Source organism: Ailuropoda melanoleuca, chromosome 8, assembly GCF_002007445.2.
Source record: "Ailuropoda melanoleuca isolate Jingjing chromosome 8, ASM200744v2, whole genome shotgun sequence".
Taxonomy (NCBI): Eukaryota; Metazoa; Chordata; class Mammalia; order Carnivora; family Ursidae; genus Ailuropoda; species Ailuropoda melanoleuca.
Window position 1 is genome coordinate 68,911,221 of NC_048225.1, and position 19,402 is coordinate 68,930,622.

At 39.5% G+C, this 19,402-nt stretch overlaps 2 protein-coding genes across 26 annotated transcripts in view; one reads left to right on the forward strand and one right to left on the reverse strand.

The window, feature by feature from the left end:
* Positions 1–6,444, reverse strand: part of SDCCAG8 (SHH signaling and ciliogenesis regulator SDCCAG8) — a 239,423-nt gene extending 232,979 nt beyond the window's left edge. For 14 of the 15 annotated variants that reach the window (XM_034666639.1, XM_034666637.1, XM_034666640.1 and 11 more), the window contains exon 1: positions 5,965–6,444. In XM_034666639.1, coding sequence (XP_034522530.1) covers positions 5,965–6,160 — 196 coding nt within the window. In that variant the 5' untranslated portion in view covers positions 6,161–6,444. Of the gene's footprint in view, positions 1–5,896; positions 5,917–5,964 lie in introns of those variants that run through there. The other variant, XM_034666642.1, reaches the window with a different exon arrangement.
* Positions 6,445–6,877: 433 nt separating this feature from the next.
* Positions 6,878–19,402, forward strand: part of CEP170 (centrosomal protein 170) — a 119,646-nt gene continuing 107,121 nt past the window's right edge. For 8 of the 11 annotated variants that reach the window (XM_011216658.3, XM_011216664.3, XM_011216662.3 and 5 more), the window contains exon 1: positions 6,878–7,149. The gene's annotated coding sequence lies outside the window, so the exon portion shown is untranslated. Of the gene's footprint in view, positions 7,150–7,173; positions 7,605–19,402 lie in introns of those variants that run through there. The other 3 variants (XM_002929961.4, XM_002929962.4, XM_011216659.3) reach the window with 2 other exon arrangements.

A 19,402-nucleotide genomic window follows, 5' to 3' on the forward strand; every position in this document is an offset into this window, starting at 1 on the left:
ACTCAGGTGTATACAGATTTCATTTGCGTTACCAATCCTTCTTTATGAATAGCCAAGCCATTCCATTTCTTTAATTTTGAGGAGAAGAGAGCTGTTTCAGTCTGCACTGAAATACCAAAATAATTTTCTCATTTCATGACCCCAAGTGCTTCCAGGGGTTTGATTACATTGTTGCCTGTCTTGGTCACAATGAGGCTGATAGTAAAACACACAAATAAGTAAACAGTACCTGTGGAGTATGTGTGCACACACACGTGTGTTTATGCACATATGGTGTCCGTGGCAAAGAACATAAAAACATTCAGAAAACACTCAAGAAAAGCAAAAACAAAAAGAAGAACCACAAGTTTGATGAGTAACACTGAGCAAAAGAACTTTACTTAAATTGCACACATGTTTTCTGACGTTTATGAAAGGTCCAGATGACGTCAGCGCTTGGCTAACTTGGTGACCAAAGTATTGGCAAGTACGATTCATACAGTTCTCCTACAGACGTGAGCCCTGCCCTGGAAGGGGGAGACAAAAACCACTTTGCAGAATCTGGGGAGATGTGCCAATCATATATAGGTAAAATAANTGGCAAGTACGATTCATACAGTTCTCCTACAGACGTGAGCCCTGCCCTGGAAGGGGGAGACAAAAACCACTTTGCAGAATCTGGGGAGATGTGCCAATCATATATAGGTAAAATATATCAACATCATCTTCAGTTTTCTCAAACTAGGTCAATTTACAAAGAAACAATCACCCCCCCAAATTATATATTTTCTTCCCATATTCAAGCTCTGTCTTTCTATGGACCTAGTTCCACTCCTTCCTCTCATTTTTATATGATAGAAATGTAACTTGTATCATTACCGTCAGCGGTGGTGAAAGGGATAATAGGGATCCAGGGGTCTGACAGAAATGCCCGCAGGGGAAACCAGGCTCTCAGGAGCATTTTGCTAACCAAGTGTGGGAGGAAGGGAGAAGAAAAAGAAAGAAATCAAAAATTTTTATTTTATTTTTTTAAAGATGTATTTTGTTTATTTGAGAGAGAGAGAGAGAGAGAGAGAGAGAGAACGTGTATGTGAGTGCGGGGGAGGGGCATAGGGAGAGGGAGACGGGATCTCCAGCAGACTCTGAGCTGAGCGTTGAGCCCAAGCCCTGAGATCATGACCTGAGCTGAAACCAAGAGTTGGACACTTAGCTGACTGAGCCACCCAGGTGCCCCAGGAATGGCAATGTTTTTAGAGAAAGCATAAACTGCCCAGTTTGGCCATAAGCCTACCATTCCCTAGTTTCTTCCATAGATTCCATCACAGATTTTGCCACCTGCTTGGGTCCTAAGGACAGTAACTCTGTCACCTCCTCCAAACTTTTCCTTTTACAGAGGCAGAAACAAGAATTGAAGAACAGTTTACTGACTTGCCTAAGGTGACACCGATGGTTATCAGTAAAGCTACAGAAAGACTTTAGTGACCTGCCTCCTAGTTCCATATCCTTCTCTCTGAGTCCACCATACTCTTATGCGAATTCAGTCTAGAGCCCAGAATACCAAAATGTTGAAAGAAAAAGAGGAACTAGCATACAAAATGCATATGGAAAATAATGCTAGATTCTTGTCACCGTCTACATTTGTTCCATATTTCGTTATGCACCCCCCAGCCAAAGGTGGTTAGGAACTAGATGGATAGGTGAGTCACATACACAGTGCTGTTGATACAACTCTACCTACAGCTAACACTGCAGCAATAAACTGACACAATTCTGTTACTAAGAATGGGGCACTGTTTTTTTTTTTTTTTAAGATTTTATTTATTTATTTGACAGAGAGACAGCAAGAGAGGGAACACGCAGGGGGAGTGGGGGAGGAAGAAGCAGGCTCCCAGCAGAGCAGAGAACCCAATGCAGGGCACGATCCCAGGACCCTGGGATCATGCCCTGAGCCGAAGGCAGACACTTAACAACTGAGCCACCCAAGCACCCCTGGGACACTGCTTTTCTAACAAATTCTCTCCTTTCTATTATCATATTCCTACACTCAAGAGCGCAGAACTTAAAACAGCCTGGATTCCTTGTTACATTGGTTTTTCTGACCCTTTCTTGGCTACATACTAGTTCATTTTATACCTCGTGGCCTTTGTACAATGCTGTGTTGGATCTAAACGAGAGGAGGGGTATTTGCTACTCTCCACAGTTCCCAAATACCGTTCTTAATCATTCTGTGGGTCTTGAATGCTAGTTGCCTACATTCACTACAAAGAGAATGAACACCTAACCATCCTGACAGGAGACCTCCCAAGTCACTTCCACTTCTAGATTCAAGTCCGTGATTCCCAAGGTGCCTGTTTTCCCCACATTGGAATCTTTCAGATCACCTACTGTGAAGCAATAATGTTTCAGATGTGTGGGGCAATGAAGCCTTCTCATTTTTCTGTCAGAATGCTTACTTTGAAGGAGAGTCACTAAATCTCTCTAATTTCTTACAATGAGGGCACAAACAATCCAAAGAAAGAGATACCCTCAGAAGGGATAAAGAGTGAATACATCTAGAAAGCAGAAGGAAGGAAAGGATAAGAAGGGAGTGTGAAGTGTGCCAATGGGCTCCCTCTTTCCATGGCTGCTCTAGGATCACGAGTCAAGGAGAGGCAAGAATTCCACTAAGGTCTTAAAAGAAAGCAGGCACAGCGCCTGGGTGGCGCAGTTGGTAAGCCTCCAACTCTTGGTTTCAGCTCAGGTTGTGATCTCAGGGTGGTGAGATCAAGTCCCTTGTTAACTCGGTACTCAGCACAGAGTTGGCTTGAGATTCTCTCTCTCCTTCTGCTCCTCCCCAACCTCTCAAATAAATCTTTAAAAATAAAAAGAAAGCTTTGACTTTGCCTTTCAAATCAGAACTTCAAAATTTGGGGGCACCTGGGTGGCTCAGTCAGTTAAGTGTCTGCCTTCAGCTCAGGTCCTGATCCCAGGGTCCCAGAATCGAGTCCCACATCAGGATCCTTGCTCCTTGATGCTCCCCCTGCTTGTGCTCTCTCTCTCTCTGACAAATAAATAAAATAAAATCTGGAAAAAAAAACCCTTCAAATCTTACTATACTATATTAGTACCTAAAATTACATTTAAAGTAATGAGGAAAAGTTATAAAAATGAGGAATTAGCATAGGAAACTGTGAAAGCTTTTTGCATTTTTATATGGCTACTTCCTGGCTGAATATAAATGAAGGGATATTAATAATAATTACAAGTACAGTGAGTTAGGAACCAGAGGAATAACATGTGAGGAAAGACCGAAAATACTTTTTAGCCTTTAAGCACCAACTAGGCAAAACGTTTTGAGGAAGTAACGGTGGATAGACAAAACCAAACAAATCAACAAAACCAAAACAAACTAAAACAAAAGAACTTCAAATTACGTTTTATCTGATTACATAGTAACACAATTCTCAAGTCATTAGGCACAAACACTTACAATACTGAAGTTCCACATGTAAAATAATGTCACCATGCTTTGTTTATTCAGAAACACAAATTTTGACTTCAGAGGAAATTATCCTATCCAAAAGGGCTAATTTATATGTCTGAAGCAAAGAACTTCTGATTGTGCTTTAACTCAGGATTAGCTGTTTCCTTCCATAAGCTGTTATATAAACTAAATAAACATAAAAGTTGAAATGCTACTAAATAAATAATAAAATAAGTCCTAAAAACCCACGAAAAATGTCAGGTCCCATTTCCTAATTCATTGTTAGAGCCATCACTTAAAAAAAAAAAAAAAAACAAAAACAAAACAAAAAAAACCTTTAACTTTTTTCTCTGCTTCATGTTTGCTTTTGATTATGTTTTTACCGTCTTATATTGTTATCACACTAAACTTAAAATTTATTTCAAAATGTATCATCTTTGAATGAAAACTTTCCACTCTATATAATTACTGAAAGCAGCACTCATTTGAAATTAACCACCTTATTGCACTAAAAAGCCAAATATTAGGCCCCTGCTGCTTACACAAAGGTTCACAATAAGGTAAAAGGAGGCGAAGTATTAGCAGAAACTTATAACGGAAAACAAAATTTTACCAGCCTTGAAAAATCACTCATTATCATTGTGCATAGTGCACATCTTGCTTTCAAATGAAAAGTCAGAAGTGGTTACTTCTGTATCTAACAGCTCTTGAAACATCAGCAGGCTGATGAAAGTATTCATCAAGACCACTTATTTTACTCTTGCAGTTTGAGTATTGAGAATGTTTNAGTGGTTACTTCTGTATCTAACAGCTCTTGAAACATCAGCAGGCTGATGAAAGTATTCATCAGCAGGCTGATGAAAGTATTCATCAAGACCACTTATTTTACTCTTGCAGTTTGAGTATTGAGAATGTTGACAGTTTATGACACTGTTGACAGACGGAAACAATACATAATAACGCTTACAAAATCTAGAGTCACTAGAACATAAACTTTCTAATCTCCTTAAAAAATCTTCACTTTCCTGCAAGTACCAATTATAAATAGCAGCTAACATTTAACAAGTGCTTCTTACATGCCAAGCACTGATCTTCACCCTTATTCTCTATCATAGTAATCTGTAATTATTTTATTGTCTTTCTCCCCCACTAATCCAGAGGCTTCGTGGGGACAGGGACTCTGTCTACTTCTTTATTGTATCCCCAGCACCTAGCATGCGTTATAGTAGGCAGGACATTTTTAATTTTAATTTTTAAATGACTCATTGTTCTAAATACTCTTAATTTAAAATTGTTGGTCATGGGTGCCTGGGTGGCTCAGTAGGTTAAGTGTCTGCCTTCGGCTCAGGTCATGATCTCAGGGTCCTGGGATTGAGTATCGTGTTGGCTACCTGCTCAACTGGGGAGTCTGCTTCTCCCTCTGCCCCTGCTTATGTACTCTGTCTCTCTCAAACAGATAACAAAATCTTAAAAAAAAAAAAAAAAAAAAAAGGTTGGTCATGATCTAGAGGGTTAAGAAAATGCAAAAGAATAGAGTGTATTTATTACATTTAGTAGAATATTCTCCAGTGAAACTTTTATTTTATATATGTCCCATATAAAATGTATATCTTACCAAAGGGTCATAGTAAAAAAAAAAAAAAAAGTCTGAAAATCACTGCTTTACATGGATTATTTCATTTGCTCCTCACAATAAGACAATACCATAACTTCCTCTTTAAGATGACAGTGCTGAGGTTTCCAGATAGTATATATGATGTCCAACATGGCAGAGCTATCTCTAAGTACAAACATCACTTCTATAAAGTCTCACTCATAGGGAACCATACTAAGAAACTCTGAATTAACCAAATAAGGTTTCAGTAAAAGTAACTGTGACATGATTAATAAAGAAAAAAATAGGCTTTTAAGGCAGTCAGTCCTGACTGAATTTAATGCAGGCTCTGCCACTAACCAGCTGTGTGGACTTGGCCTAACTCAACCTCTTTGCACCTTGATTTCTCCAAGTGTAAAAGAGGGATGTTCATAAGGTTGCTGTAAGTTTTAAATGATTTGATGTATGTAAATAGCCTACACCACTAACTGGAAGCTGTTGTGATTAAAATAACTACTATTTTCTTTTTCCTGGTCCGATAAATCACATTCAGCCCACGACACCACTATCTGAATGTGCAAAATCGTGAATCAGGAATTTACTGGATTAAAGAGCAAATTATGGGAAGAGGGCTAGAGTGGACTGGAGCCACCCAGAGTTTCTGCTGGCCTTGGGGGAGTAAGATGACTAAGTCAAGCTCAAGGAGTTGGTTCAGGTCACTATGGGAAACAAGGAAAACAACACTGCTTAACCGTAAAAACAAACACAAACTATTTCATCTTTGCTCAAGGATCACAGCAACATCCATCTTCTTCCTCTGCGTCCTGGCTGGGGCCGAGCCAAGGTGTTAGGAAACGCACCTGGTCAGCTCCCGCCCACTAGGCCCTGGTACCCAGGGGCTCGGCGCAGAGGTTCGGCGCCAACTCACCCCGGAGACTCCGTTGATACTGCCCCAGAATCTCCTCCAGGGTAGAGTTCTCCGGGGACTTCGCCATGCACAGACCCGGGGCCCACAGATGGGAGTCACGTGGGGAAGTGTCCAGTGTCGCCCCTCGGGGAACAGGAGACCTTGGCGCCGGAAAAGTGCCCGCCTGCTTCCTGCCGCTGCTGTCATTGGGGAGCATGGAACCCCGGACGGAGCTCGCAGGGGGCCCTTCCCACCCAGTGGCCCTCGCGGTGGACGTCGGGAGTTGTAGTCCCTAGGCTGCGGGCCTGAAGTCACGGGACTCCTAAAAGGCCTCCAACTGTACTACAATTCCCAGAGGACATCGCTCCACAAGCTGCGGCGGTTCGGCGGCCAGATCCGGTTGCCAAGAGACTGCTTGGAGGCTCCGCCCTTTTTCTGTAGCCCAGGCTGGCTCAGTCCTGCCTTTATCCCATCCTGCTGCTAGGACCACCCAAGCGACAGAAAGAGCTCACTGAAGGCCTTGACGCTTCTAAGTTTGCTAGTTTGCGGTTGGTCCTTGATTCTTCTCAAGGACACAAATAAGCTCTCCATCCTTCAGCCGCGACATTTGCCAAAACGGCCAAATGAATTATCAAGAAAAAGAAGTTTTAAATCTTCCAAACAGCCTCGCTCGTGAAGGCACCCGACACTACAAATCCTAGCATGCCCAGCAAACAGACCTCCGCTTGGAGTTGGCGCACTGCCCTCTGGGAACTGTAGTCCTTTTTAGTTGCGGTCCCGGCTAACGCCGGAGTCCTCCTCATTGTTCAAGCTTGTCTTTGGATCACGCCTGCGCACTAGGCAGTTGGAGCAGCCTTTGGGTGAGACCCTCCGCACAGCCCCTTTTCATTGTCTGCCTTTGGCGCCTGCGCAGTAAGAGATCGTTGGGACTGGGCCGGCGGAGGGGATAGGGCCGGGTTCCTCGCCCTTTCCTCAGGCGCCTGCGCACTGGGCGGCCGCTCTTGCCGTTACCGCTATGTGCTGGGCGTGTGTGGAATAACGTTATTGCCCGGCGGAGCTCAGGGCCGGGAGCTCGACCGTAGCGGCAGCGACGACGACGACAGCGGCGAAGACGACGACGGGGTGGGGGGAGGACGGCGTGCGAGAGACTCACGGGACGCGACGCGCCCCGCCTCCCCCGTCCGGTCCCTCTCTCAGCAGTCAGGGGTAAGTGATGCGCTCAGCTGCTCGGGTTAGGCGCTGCAGCCGCCGCTGCTTCCCCTCATCCTCCGGGGTTTGCAGCAGGGGCTCGGGGTGCGGCCCGGGGCGGCCGGGGGTGCTGGGCCGGGCGGCAGAGGGGGCGCTTCCCCGCTGCCCTGAGCGTCGCCGCCACCTCACCCCCCACACCCCGCACCCGACCCGGGGCCGTCGGGGGCCGCCCCTCCCCTCCCCCACCCTGCCCCCTCCCACCCGCCGCCCCTCCGGGCCCGCGGCCGCCGCCTCTTCCCGAGAATGTCTTGAATCATTTTCAGCCCTCCGTCGGCTTTGTGCAGCCCTCCCCCTTGCGCCGTAGCAGCTTGCTTGGCGTGCGGGCGGAGCATTGGAGGGAATGGCTGCGCTGCCGCTGGGGAAGGGATTGTTCCCCGATCGGAGCAGCTAACAGTGCCGGGCCTTTTTGTGAGGTTGGTTTGGGGATATCGGGCGGTTTGGGGGAGGTCAGGCCAGGCGCCCTCTGGACGCGGTTGGAGGACGTGGAAGACGTGGTGTCACGCACCCTGCCAGGCGACTGCACCCGCGCAGGCTCTGGCTCCGTAGTAAACCCGGGGGAGGAGAGAGTGGCTTCCTGTCGGCTTCATTGTCCTAAGATTCAAATGTGGGGTTTTGGTATGCTTCCCTTCGTTTTATGCCTGACACAGGGCGGGAAGACGTGGGATTTGTGTCCTAAGTTATGGAATCTCCGGGGGGACTATTGCGGGGGGAGAGTGGTGTTTAGTAGGGCTTTAGGGATTTATTTGAAGAATGTAAGCCCCTGGAAGACAGGGACGGTGCCTGTACAAGCATTGCCAAGGTGATCAATATGAAATTACTAGATAGCGATGAAGACTGGACTTAGAAAGGGCCCGACGACGAGGCTGTTGTGTAGCAGGGAAATGAACCAGCAGAATTGTTTTTTTCATTGGGTGGGTAACGCATTCGTGTTCCTAAGGGAATAGATGAGGCTACATCTTTCCGTTTTGCTTTCTGAGCAGTCAAAACAAAAAACAGGCCCGGTACCTTTCTCTTTCTGATTTTGTTTATTCATACTTTCATTCTCTTAATGAAAATTCACTCATTTGGGGGACGTGTGGTGGGGCAGATGATTGTTGATTCAAAATGCATCTTTTAAAATGATTTCATCTTAAGCTTTCAAAGCTTACAACGGTTTGCTGGCGTTAAAACAAGCGGAAGAAGGAAAGAAGCAGGATGGGGAGGAGCAGGTGGAGGGATAATGGGGAGGAGAGAGTTACATTGTGAATACTGTATCTAGATCTTCACGGATACAATCCTAGTTGGATAAGCTTCAGAAATTTAGTAATTCAGGTCTGGAAATACTACATTGCAAGGTACAAATAATTTTGTGGTTTTCTACCATTATTTTTTAAAAAGTAAAACCAGGGCTGTTTTTCGTCCTTCCTGACTTTGTAGATATGGTAGGATTTGGGTCTTTTAAAACTCAAGAATCTTAGTGCACTTGACAGGGACACAGGAAGACACTAAAACTTGGAAAGTTAACTGAATTGTCTGTCCAAGTGTCACTGTTAAGGAAAGGCAGAGCTGAATAAAACCAAGATCTGTTCCTGCAGTGGGCTGTTTGGGTTTTGTCCCTTAGTCCCCCTACCCTGTGAAAATTTATGGAAAGCTTCTCTACATGTTCCTTGAGTTGTCTTTAACAATCAAGTTCATTGATATCCTAGTTGTGTTAATCTAGTCCTTTTCCTTGTGATGCAAAAATAATTCTACTGAAGTGGAGCTTTAGTTTTATAAATTAACTTACAATATAAGGAAAGACACCCTAACATGGGCTTTTCATTAAAAAAAAAAAACCAAAACAACAAAAAACTGAAGTTTTTCCGTACTAATTAGTAACTGTATTTTAATATTACTCCCTGATATTCAGTAGTATTTTATAGTATGATGAACTCTGTAAGCTCTTAAAAATAAAATTGCCGTGTAACAAGAACCTGTGAAGTTCATTTTTCTCATTTTTCTTCAATTAATGAATTATATTATTTGCAACTTACCTTTTGAGAAAAAAAAATCTGTTGAACTTTTTCTCAGAATTAAATTTATGTTTTTTCATTGAGTTGCTTTTGACAGAGTGCTTTTTTTGCTTTATAATCTTACCCTTTAATTCTGCAATGCATTTTGTAGACTTTTTAAAAAAGAATTTATTAATATGCCCTTTTAAGTCTTAGCTTACTTAAAAATAATCTAGTTAAATTCAGCATGTGGAATTACATTAAATCAAACCTAAAATGTATTTTATTGGTAAATTTCATTGTTCTCAGTTACTTTGGAAATAACCATTTGCATGTTTTCTATCTTAGCATTAGAGTAATGAAATTTATGCTGTAAAATTATCATACATTATGCCCATTAATGCAAATATCAAAGTGTTTTTAAAAATTCTATGCTTAATGATTTGTTTTATTTATTCCCAGTATCAGTTTGTTTCCTTTTATCACTGAAGAAAAAACTAGTTTTATTGTTGCATTTGATAGTGATCAGATATCACTCATCTAGTACTGAATACTGCCTATGTTTAAACTTAATGTTTTTTATTCAACAAAATTATACTCCCGTAAAATAATTTTTAGTATTTTAATTTGTAATGATTGATTTTGTTCTCTGTCATGAACATTGGGGTTTTAAGCAGTGTCCTAATCTAATAAATATTTAACAGACAGAAGTGTACTAAATTGCCAACTAAAATATCTGTACAGTTGCAAATTATTATGGAAGTATAACAAAAGAGCAATTAGGTACCATCTGCAAAATCCTTGGTGGTTAGATAATATGGAGGAGAACTTTGAGTGTTGCTGTGTTTCAGTAAGAAATGAATTTCTTCTTAAGGGGAGAGACCTCAGACCATCTTTATTTCATAAACTTTTGTTAACCATTTCCAGTTATTAACTACCTTTGGTGAAATGGGATTTAACTTATTTACTTAAATATTTTTTGAGGGAAGTGTCCAGCAATGAGTTAGCTAATGTGGGCAAAACAAAAGAATAAGAAGACATCTGTCTGGTAGTAGAGTTGATTAAGCTAGACATATAGTCTAGTTTAGTTGAATGATTATGCAACAGTATATCTATATTATACTTTTTTTTGGCCAAAATGAATAACATGGCAGTATATACTGAAGGTAAATCACTCTTTCATGTAAAACAGAGGTAGAAAGGAAATGACCAAAAGCAAGATTAAAGAAAAACTTAACATACAGATAAGGATTGTACAAAACATGGAAGTGGAAAAGAATCTCAAGTATTCGTTGCTTAGGTTTGAGAAACAATATGAGGCATAGCAGAGTATATCAATAAACAATAAGTAATATAGAACATATTACCCTTTGGGACATGATATTTACTGAATAAATGACTAATATCTACCACATATTGAAACCTATGTGTCAAGTAGCGTGTGTGTTTGTGTGTGTGTGTGCACGCGTGTGTGTGATTCATGCAACAGTCTTGTATATAAGATATAAATTTACACATTTAAATTTGAGAATATTTGAAGCCTAGAGTTAGTAAATAATTTTCCCTCTGTGTCACACATTACTTAGTGGTAGAGCCTGTAACTGAACCTTTGTCTTTTTGACAAAAGCCCAAATTCTTTCCGCTCATCCTTTTTGGTAAATTAAAAAAGCAAACTGTACTCTTTTCTGATTCACAAAATTTTAGAATTAGAGGAGACTTTAGAGTCATCTGGTACATTGTGCTTTCTAGTACTGACATCCTTGAGATCTTCCTGAGTCCAGCCTCTCCAAGAACAACACTTCCATGAACAAAGAGGCATAGGATGTCTCATTTAGCTTTTGGAAAGTATAATAGGAAGATTTTAATTAAATCGAGCGGGTATCTGCTTTACTTTATAACTTCTCCCCATTGGTTGTAGTTCTGTCATAAGAGTAAGATACAATAAGGTATTTCTTTGCTCAGCTTTCTCTTTTCTAAATTAAATATTATAACCCTTACAACTTCCTATGATACTGTTTCCTTTACCTTTCTCATCTCTTGTCAACTAGATTCAGTTTTGTGAGTGCTGTTCTTTTTGTTCTAATCTAGTTTTTATATTTAATTCTGTAATTATGGTCTGAATGCAGTGTAGTGAAATTATCCGTTTCCTTAATTCAAGCTATACATTTGTGTTTACAGTCTAAAATTGTGTTAACTCTTTAATAACAGTAATATCTTTGCTAGTTCTAAGCAAAGAAAAAAGAGAAGAAAATGTTATATGGCTTTTCAAGTTATTGTTATGCAATTCAAGGGATTTGAGTTTCTGTACTTCTACAATGTCACAATGACCTCTCTTTATAAAATGATAGTGTTAGTATGTGCTAAGTTTCTTTTAATATTTGCCTTGGGTTATTTGTGTTGGTTTGGTTCTTAAATGAACACTAAAAAGTTGGCAAGCTTATGTTGTTTTCATTTTGTTTTTTGAAAATTTGGAAACCACAACATAAGCCAGTGTCTTTTTAAAGATTTTTCCCAGTCTTTATGTACACATAGATGATTTTTTGAAACAGTGTTAAACTTTAACCCTTCAGATACCATCTCCTTGAATGTAGCTATAGTTAAAACTTGTTGAGATCTTCTTGAATCATGATTCTGTCATCCAAAGGATTAGCTTCCCTTCCTGGCTTTTAGACATTTATAAGTTTAACAAGCCAGCCCTCTTGTGTCTTCATCCTGGCCTGGTACTGGATATAGCCAAGGACAAAGCCATGCAGATTTATAAATAGAGTAAATGTAACATAAATAAAATATGCTTGAGAAAAGAGATGACACAAAGATAATGAAAGCCATTTGAATGTTTTTTGTTTGTTTTTAATTAAGGAGAAACCCATTATATTCTCCAGTACTGAAGCAGTTGGTTAAAGCCTACAGTCTTTTGGGTGATACGGATAATTATACAGTAGTAAGTCAAGTAAACATAGGCGCTATGAAGAAAATGTAGAGTAAAGGAATAGACCGTGATAGAGGACTGCTATTTTCATTTGTTCTTAAGTAGTCCCTCAGGTAGAACATTCAAATGGTTCAAAAAAATCAAAGTATTTTAAAAACAAATAATGTGAAGAATCCTCCTATCCCTCACCTTGTTTGCTGAGTTAGCACTTTGCCTAATCCAACGGGTAACGTTTTATTATTACTTCTGTATCATTCCAGTGAATTTTTTTTCAGGTTAAGCAAATATAATATATACTCTTAGCCCGCCACCTGTCTTTTACACAAAAGATAACCTCTTAAGACAATATTCTGAACCTTGAGAGTTACCGTTTTAGGAGCAGTTAGGGAGCACTGCTCTGTGAGGTGACGTTTAGCAGAGGCTTGTATTTAGGAAGTAAGCCATGTAGGTGTATAATTGGACTGTGCAGTGGTCCTGAGACAGGGATGGGATGAGTGAATGCGGATAATAAAGAGAGCTCTGGCTGGAGGTGAATGAGCAAGAGGAAGAAAGAATAGGAGGAAATGAGGTTGGATAGAGATTGTAGGGTTTTTAGTTTCAAGGGCTTTGGGAGTTCATTGGAGGGTTTCAATTGGGGGAATGACAAAAGAATTGTATTATATTTTTAAAATATAGTTCTGACCTTTTTGTGGAGAACAGACTGGAGGGAAAAAGGGGAACAAGGAGATGAGCTAAGAGACGATTGGAGTGATCTATAGTAAGTTGTTAATGGTTTCGACTAGAGTGATAATGGTGGAGATAATGAAAGTTACAAGGTCTGGTTTCAAAAAAAAAAAATCAAGAGTTTTGGATATAAGTTTGAAATGTCTGTCAAACATCCGAGTGGAGCTGTCAACTGGGCAGTGGAATATACAAGTCAGGAATTCAGAGAAGTTCAGGACTGAAGATACTTAAATCTTAAGCATCACCATTAGAACATATTTAAAGCCATAGGACTGAAAGACATCACTTAGTGTGAGAGTTGATTAATTAGGTTGAGAAGATGATTGAGACCTGATACTCTTCAACAGTGAAAGCTTAGCAAGAGAGAAGGAGCTATCCAGAAGGATTGAAAAGAAATGGCCAATGAGGTAAGAGTGTGCTGTCCCAGAAGCCAAGTAAAGAAAGTATTTTTAAAGATAAAGGATGTTGAGTCAAACTATATACCCACCTTTAATCACCTGAACGCTCCTTATAAACTGGATGAGAACATTTTGTTAGATGTCTCTTCTAGTTTTTTGATGGGGATATTCACAATTATTCTCTCCTAAAAACGACTAAATCTAAAGCCCTGAACAAAGTTTTATTTGTAAATAGGTCCCTGCTGTTTCTTGGGTGGATGGATGTGGCTGCTGCTGTTGCCACGGACTGAACCGGAGAGACGGTGCTGTTCAGTGAGAAGGATTTGCTGTCAGGAATTGACTCAGTCACTACTTGTGTGATCTTAAACGTGTCATTTAATTTCAGAAGTTCAGTTTCTTCATCTATAAGGTAGATCTAGTGATAGTCCATTTACCTCAGAGGTTTATTTTGAAAAGAAAATGATGTAAAAGACAAATGAAAGGTATGGTTGCAGGTACGGATCTCCTCCCATCACCCCAGATGTGGCGTCACTCGGTAGAGTTATGTTTAAGAAGTGTTTTGTTTGAGGTGATGAATAGAATTTTTTTTTCAATCTGACACTGTAGGAATAGTTTTCTGCTTCTTCTGCATTTTATCCCCATAAGACAGTTTTGCACATTATTTTAGTGTTCTTGGGAGGGGAAAAAAAGACATGATGTGGGAAAGAGGGTTTGAGATAATAACTTTCTCCAATCCTAAACTCAGCCTTTAATTCCAAGCACAGTGTCTAAATGCGAGTGAAGTCAGAAAAAAGCAAGCAGGCCAGCTTACTTTTTTCCAGGCCAACAAGGAAAATTTTCCTTTTTTAACTGGCTATTTTTTCCTGGAAGGTGTTTTACCAGATAGGGTATTACCAGATAAGGCTCACATCTTATGTGGAATAGTAAAGTACAAAATCAAAGCATAGGGTTTGTTAGGGGTCTTGAACTCAAGGCAGCCAGTTAGAAACTGATTTGAGGAAACAGAGGACGAGGACGGGGAAATGAGCATAGGTGATATAGAAGTAAAGTATAAAATATTTATTTTGGTGAAAAAGGAGCTTTGCAAGTAGAGGACTTTGAGCAATAATTCTTTTTTTTTTTTTTTAAGATTTTATTTATTTATTTGACAGAGATAGAGACAGCCAGCGAGAGAGGGAACACAAGCAGGGGGAGTGGGAGAGGAAGAAGCAGGCTCATAGTGGAGGAGCCTGATGTGGGGCTCGATCCCATAACGCCGGGATCACGCCCTGAGCCGAAGGCAGACGCTTAACCGCTGTGCCACCCAGGCGCCCCTGAGCAATAATTCTTAAGCAGTAAAGACTTTTGAGGCAATGGGACTATAACTTCAAAATATCTATCTCAAGGACCCCATGTATTATTATTTGCTCAGTTGCTCAATAAAACTTCTCATTGGATAAGCAATGCAATGCAAATTGAAGGCCACCTTGTTTTTTCATGCTTTTTTTTTCATATTTCAAATCCTTATCTGTTGCAGAATACTTAGAAAATACCACTACATTGGGAAGAACACGTTCTCATAATCCCACTAGCCAGTGATGCCACTGTTACGTATTCTTGTGTATTTTGGTTTAAATCTGGTAACATTTTATAATGTGATTAAAATTTCTGACTAATTTTTCTTGAGGGTATAGGAGTCCATGTTATCAAACTTGTAATTTACTTACAATTTATGGAAATTAAGGGTTGTAAACAACCCAACTCTATATTAGTTTTATCACACATCTGGCCATATATCCATTGTCTGTTCATCACAGCATCTTAACATTTTGATGCATTTCAGAGTAAACTGCAGACGTCAATGTGTGTATGTGTTTAAGAAAGGGCGCTTCAATCATTTGAAATTGTTTCACTTTTAAGTTTTCTGAATATGCTATTGAAATATTTTCTAACACACTGTCAAATAACAGTTGAAATATGAAATATATTGTTGTCTATTCCAGTAAGAATTACTGAAGTCAATTTCTGTAAATAGCTAGTTGACAAAATTAACACTGACCCTGAGCTATCCCTCTTGGAGGGGAGGGGCAGGGTGTGTGTGTATTTGTGTACTTTTAAAGAGGAATGGTAAAAGAGTTTGTTTTTGTTTTTGTTAAAGCTGAAGAGCTATTGAAGGAAGCATACCCTGTTTATCTAATTTAGTGATTCTACTATTTCCTTCAGTAGCAAATTCAGGAATGAAGTAATTACTCTCAGTTCTACATCTCAGTACCTTCTGCTTCCACTACATGAAGAATTCGGTATTGTGCTATTCAGTAAAAATAAGAGGTGAGACAGCATGGTTTAAACCTATGATTCTAAGTGGTACAGAACAAATTCCAGAATGTGAAGAATCTATACAGAATCAACAATTTAAAATTTTTAAAGTGGAGAGGTGGGAACAAATAGAATATGATTAAATGAAGAATAAAAGAAGTAAAATTTAGAGATTTGTTTGGGGAGGGTGGCCTGGGAATAAGGGGATGGTGTTCTTTGTTATCCAGCAGAAGAATGTCTAGTAATTATTGTGAATAACATTCAGAACATAATTCGTTAATAGAATCTCGCACCTTTTTACTAATGGATTTTAGGTTTATTGCAAAGTAATACTCCCTGTCCCCCCCAAAGATATAAGATGAGGTATATAATAAAATGAATATTTCATCAGAGAATGCTGTCTTGACAACCATTTCTCTCATCTGCTTCTCAGGTGTCTGTTTTCATCACTAGGATTTCTATTGTCTGACTTATTCTTTCTTTTCTCTCTTTTTCTTGGGCCCAGTTTGTACTTTTTCCCTCCAGTCTTGGCATTCTGAGCCAGCACATCATGTATTTCCTTTACTCAAGTATCTTTTTAAATTTCTTTTTTCTTTAGTCGTCACAATTACAGTCCATTCCCTTTATCCCTGCTCTCCGATGTTGTCACACCAGTCAGTCCAAACTGAGGAATTAGAAAACATAATTTTTCTGATAAACATCAGTGACTTATCTAAGTAAAGGGAGATTGGAGAGATAGTACCTGGGTGGTTGGTAATGCCATTCACCAAGATAGAGAAAACAAGAGGAAAGGCAGATTTTGTTCAAAAAATGGAAGGATTCAATTTTTAAAAATTAATTCTGAGGAGCCAGTGGGGACATTGAACTGAAACTTATTTATAAGCAATTAGAGATACGGTGTGGATGAGGTTTTGACTTGAAATTTAGATGTGTGACTTGACGTAATAAGCAGTATTTGAACTCTGGTGGCTTCAGAGAGGTCTCAAAGGGTCATGTATTGGGCAGTAACTCCTTAAAAAACAAGGATTTAAAGGAAAAGTAGAGACTTTCAAAGAGATTAAGAAGTAGCCACTGAAGTGAGAGGAAACCAAAGTGATGTTTGTAGAAGGTAAGAGTGATCAAAGATATTGGCAGGTGAAGTAAGATAGAAATATTAAAGATCATTGGATTTAGTAGTTAGGAGAACATTTTTGGCCATAGTAGCCAAAAGTGGTCGAGAGGAAGAGAAAGGACAGAAACTCGGTAAAACTTCAGTACATAGGGTTAATTCAAGAGTCGTTTGAAGGGGCACCCGGGTGGCTTAGTCACTTAAGGGTCTTTCTTTTTTTTTTAAGATTTTATTTATTTGTCAGAGAGAGAGCACAAGCAGGGGGAGCAGAGGCAGAGGGAAAAGCAGGCTCCCCACTGAGCAGGGAGCCTGATGTGGGACGGGATCCCTTCAGATCATGACCTGAGCCGAAGGCAGATGCTTAACTGACTGAGCCACCCAAGCATCCCAAGTGTCTAACCCTTGATCTTGGGTCAGATCTTGATCTCAGGGTTGTGAGTTCAAGCCCCATATAAGCTCCATGCTGGGCATGAGGAGCCTACGTAAAAAAAAAAAAAAAAAAAAAAAAAAAAGCTGAGTGGGGACACACCTGGGCGGCTCAGTCAGTTAAGCAGCGGCTCTTGATTTCGGCTCAGGTCATGATCTCAGGGTCCTGGGATTGAGCCTTGCATCCGGCTCTACACTCACCTAGGAATCTGCTTCAGGATTCTCTCTCTCCTTCTGCCCCCTCCCCCTTCTCTCTCTCTCTAATAAATAAATCCTTAATTTAAAAAAAAGGTAAAGAGTAGTTGAAAGGTAAGGAAGTAGAATTAGCAAAAACAGACCACTTTTTAAAGCCTGACCCTAAAGAGAAGGAAAGAAAGCTCCTTTAAATGAACTATATGCTGTCTGTACTTAATTTTCTTTCTCAAGTTAAAAAAAAAAAAACCCTCATGCTTTCTAATAATTCATTTTAAAGCACACTTTAAACAATTCTATTGTGAAACAAAATTGCAGATGCAAAAACTTACATTTAAAACCGTAAGTTCTTGCAACATACAAGAATACATTAACCCTTTTGGGGAAAGTTCATTAATTTTAGGACATAGCATTCTGAAAGGCTAAGATATCCTTAGATTCCAGCAAGCATTCGTATTTTTGTATTCCAACTTTGCTGCATGTACAGGCAGCTACACTTATAAGAGCTGCATTAGAAGTTTTCTTAACAAGAAATAGCATTTCTTAAAAATAGTGAAGCAACTTACCAAAATGAGTTGCTATCTAAGGGTACCATGTTCAAAATCCAAAAGTTACATTGGCCTTGGAAATTCAGATTTACTATTATGGGTCCTGAATTCTGTTACAAAGTTACTTTCTGCTTTGCTGATTTGAGTTTTTCTTTGATGTGTATGTATACCTTATGACTCTAAAAAATAAGCTTACTGTTTGACAAAATTCAAACATAATAATCAAAATCACTTCTTAAAAATGTATAAGAACTTGGGTAAACCTCTGTTGATCCAGCATAAGTGAAGAAGCAAAAGTAAATTTTTACCGAACGTTTATCAGTGTCAAAAATAAGGGCAGAAATAGGGCTAATGTCCAGAGTAGGGAAGAATAACTAAGAAATTTATAAATCTGAGTCCCTAGGCACTTACTGGGAGCAAAAATTATTTACTTATTTTTATATTTTGGGTATTTTTATTTGATCATGTGAAAATGCCTGATCCAAGTCCCCAGGAAATGAATATGAAATTAATATATATCTATGAAATGCAAGATTGTCATATCTTTCATAGGATTCTCAGACATCTAATGGATGTTCAACTAGTTCAAATAAAAAATTTAACCATAGAAATATCAATAGGATTTTCATTAATTAAATTAATATTTATTTTTCCTTTTGCTAGCATTTACCCCATAGATTGGTCTTTAGTAGTGTGGCATGATTTTATCTGTTTAGTGCAGTTATAGGAAACCATTTTTGTATCAAAAGTTGCAAAAGTGCAGGGAAAAAATGGGGGTCACAGGAAGGCAGGAACCAAATTATTTTCTTTTGAGACAGTCATTTGTATAAGCCTAAATTTGTTTTACAAACTAAAACACATATATCATTTTATTTAATAAATACTGTCATCAGATATCTGCTCCAGAAAAACCAGATGGCTTGTTTTCTCTCACAGATGACTTCTGAGGGTGTTTCCTGATCTTATAAATACACACACACACACACACACACACACACACACACTTACACACACTTTGTCAACAAGGTGTAAATAAAAGAGTTCTTTGCACAAGGAGTTAGATCTCCATTTTAGTTTTGGTGCTGCAGCGATATAACATTGAACAAGTCTTTAATCTTACTGTTTCATTTTGCTCATTCACAAAAATAAAAGGCTTAAACTATATTTTTTCTAAGGTTACTCCCAAGTTTTATAGCAATATTTTGTGTGTGAAAAACTCAGAATACTCTTCGGTTTTGTGCTTATGGCCCTTTAGTCACAAAGAAAAGAGAGTCAAAGGATTGGGAGAATGGTTTGTGATATGCAGTGGTACACAGAGATGGGAAAAGGGGGGAAGAAGGTAGGAGTGAAGAGAGACAAGGCATTTGGAAGGTGAACTTTTTTTTTTTTTTGACATATCCTGATATTTGACTGAGAGTATTATCCCCTACTAATAATTGTTCTTAAAAATACCAGTAAGCTTTCGATCTATTGTAGCTGCTTTTTTCCTCACACTTGGAGAAGCTCTTCTCCAAATGAAGTAAAAGTCAGTAGGGCATTCCTCTTTAGCTGTGTAGAGATTCCCTCCCTTAAAAGAATTGCTTTGTCAGAAATACTCACACTACAAAATATTTCCAGCACAT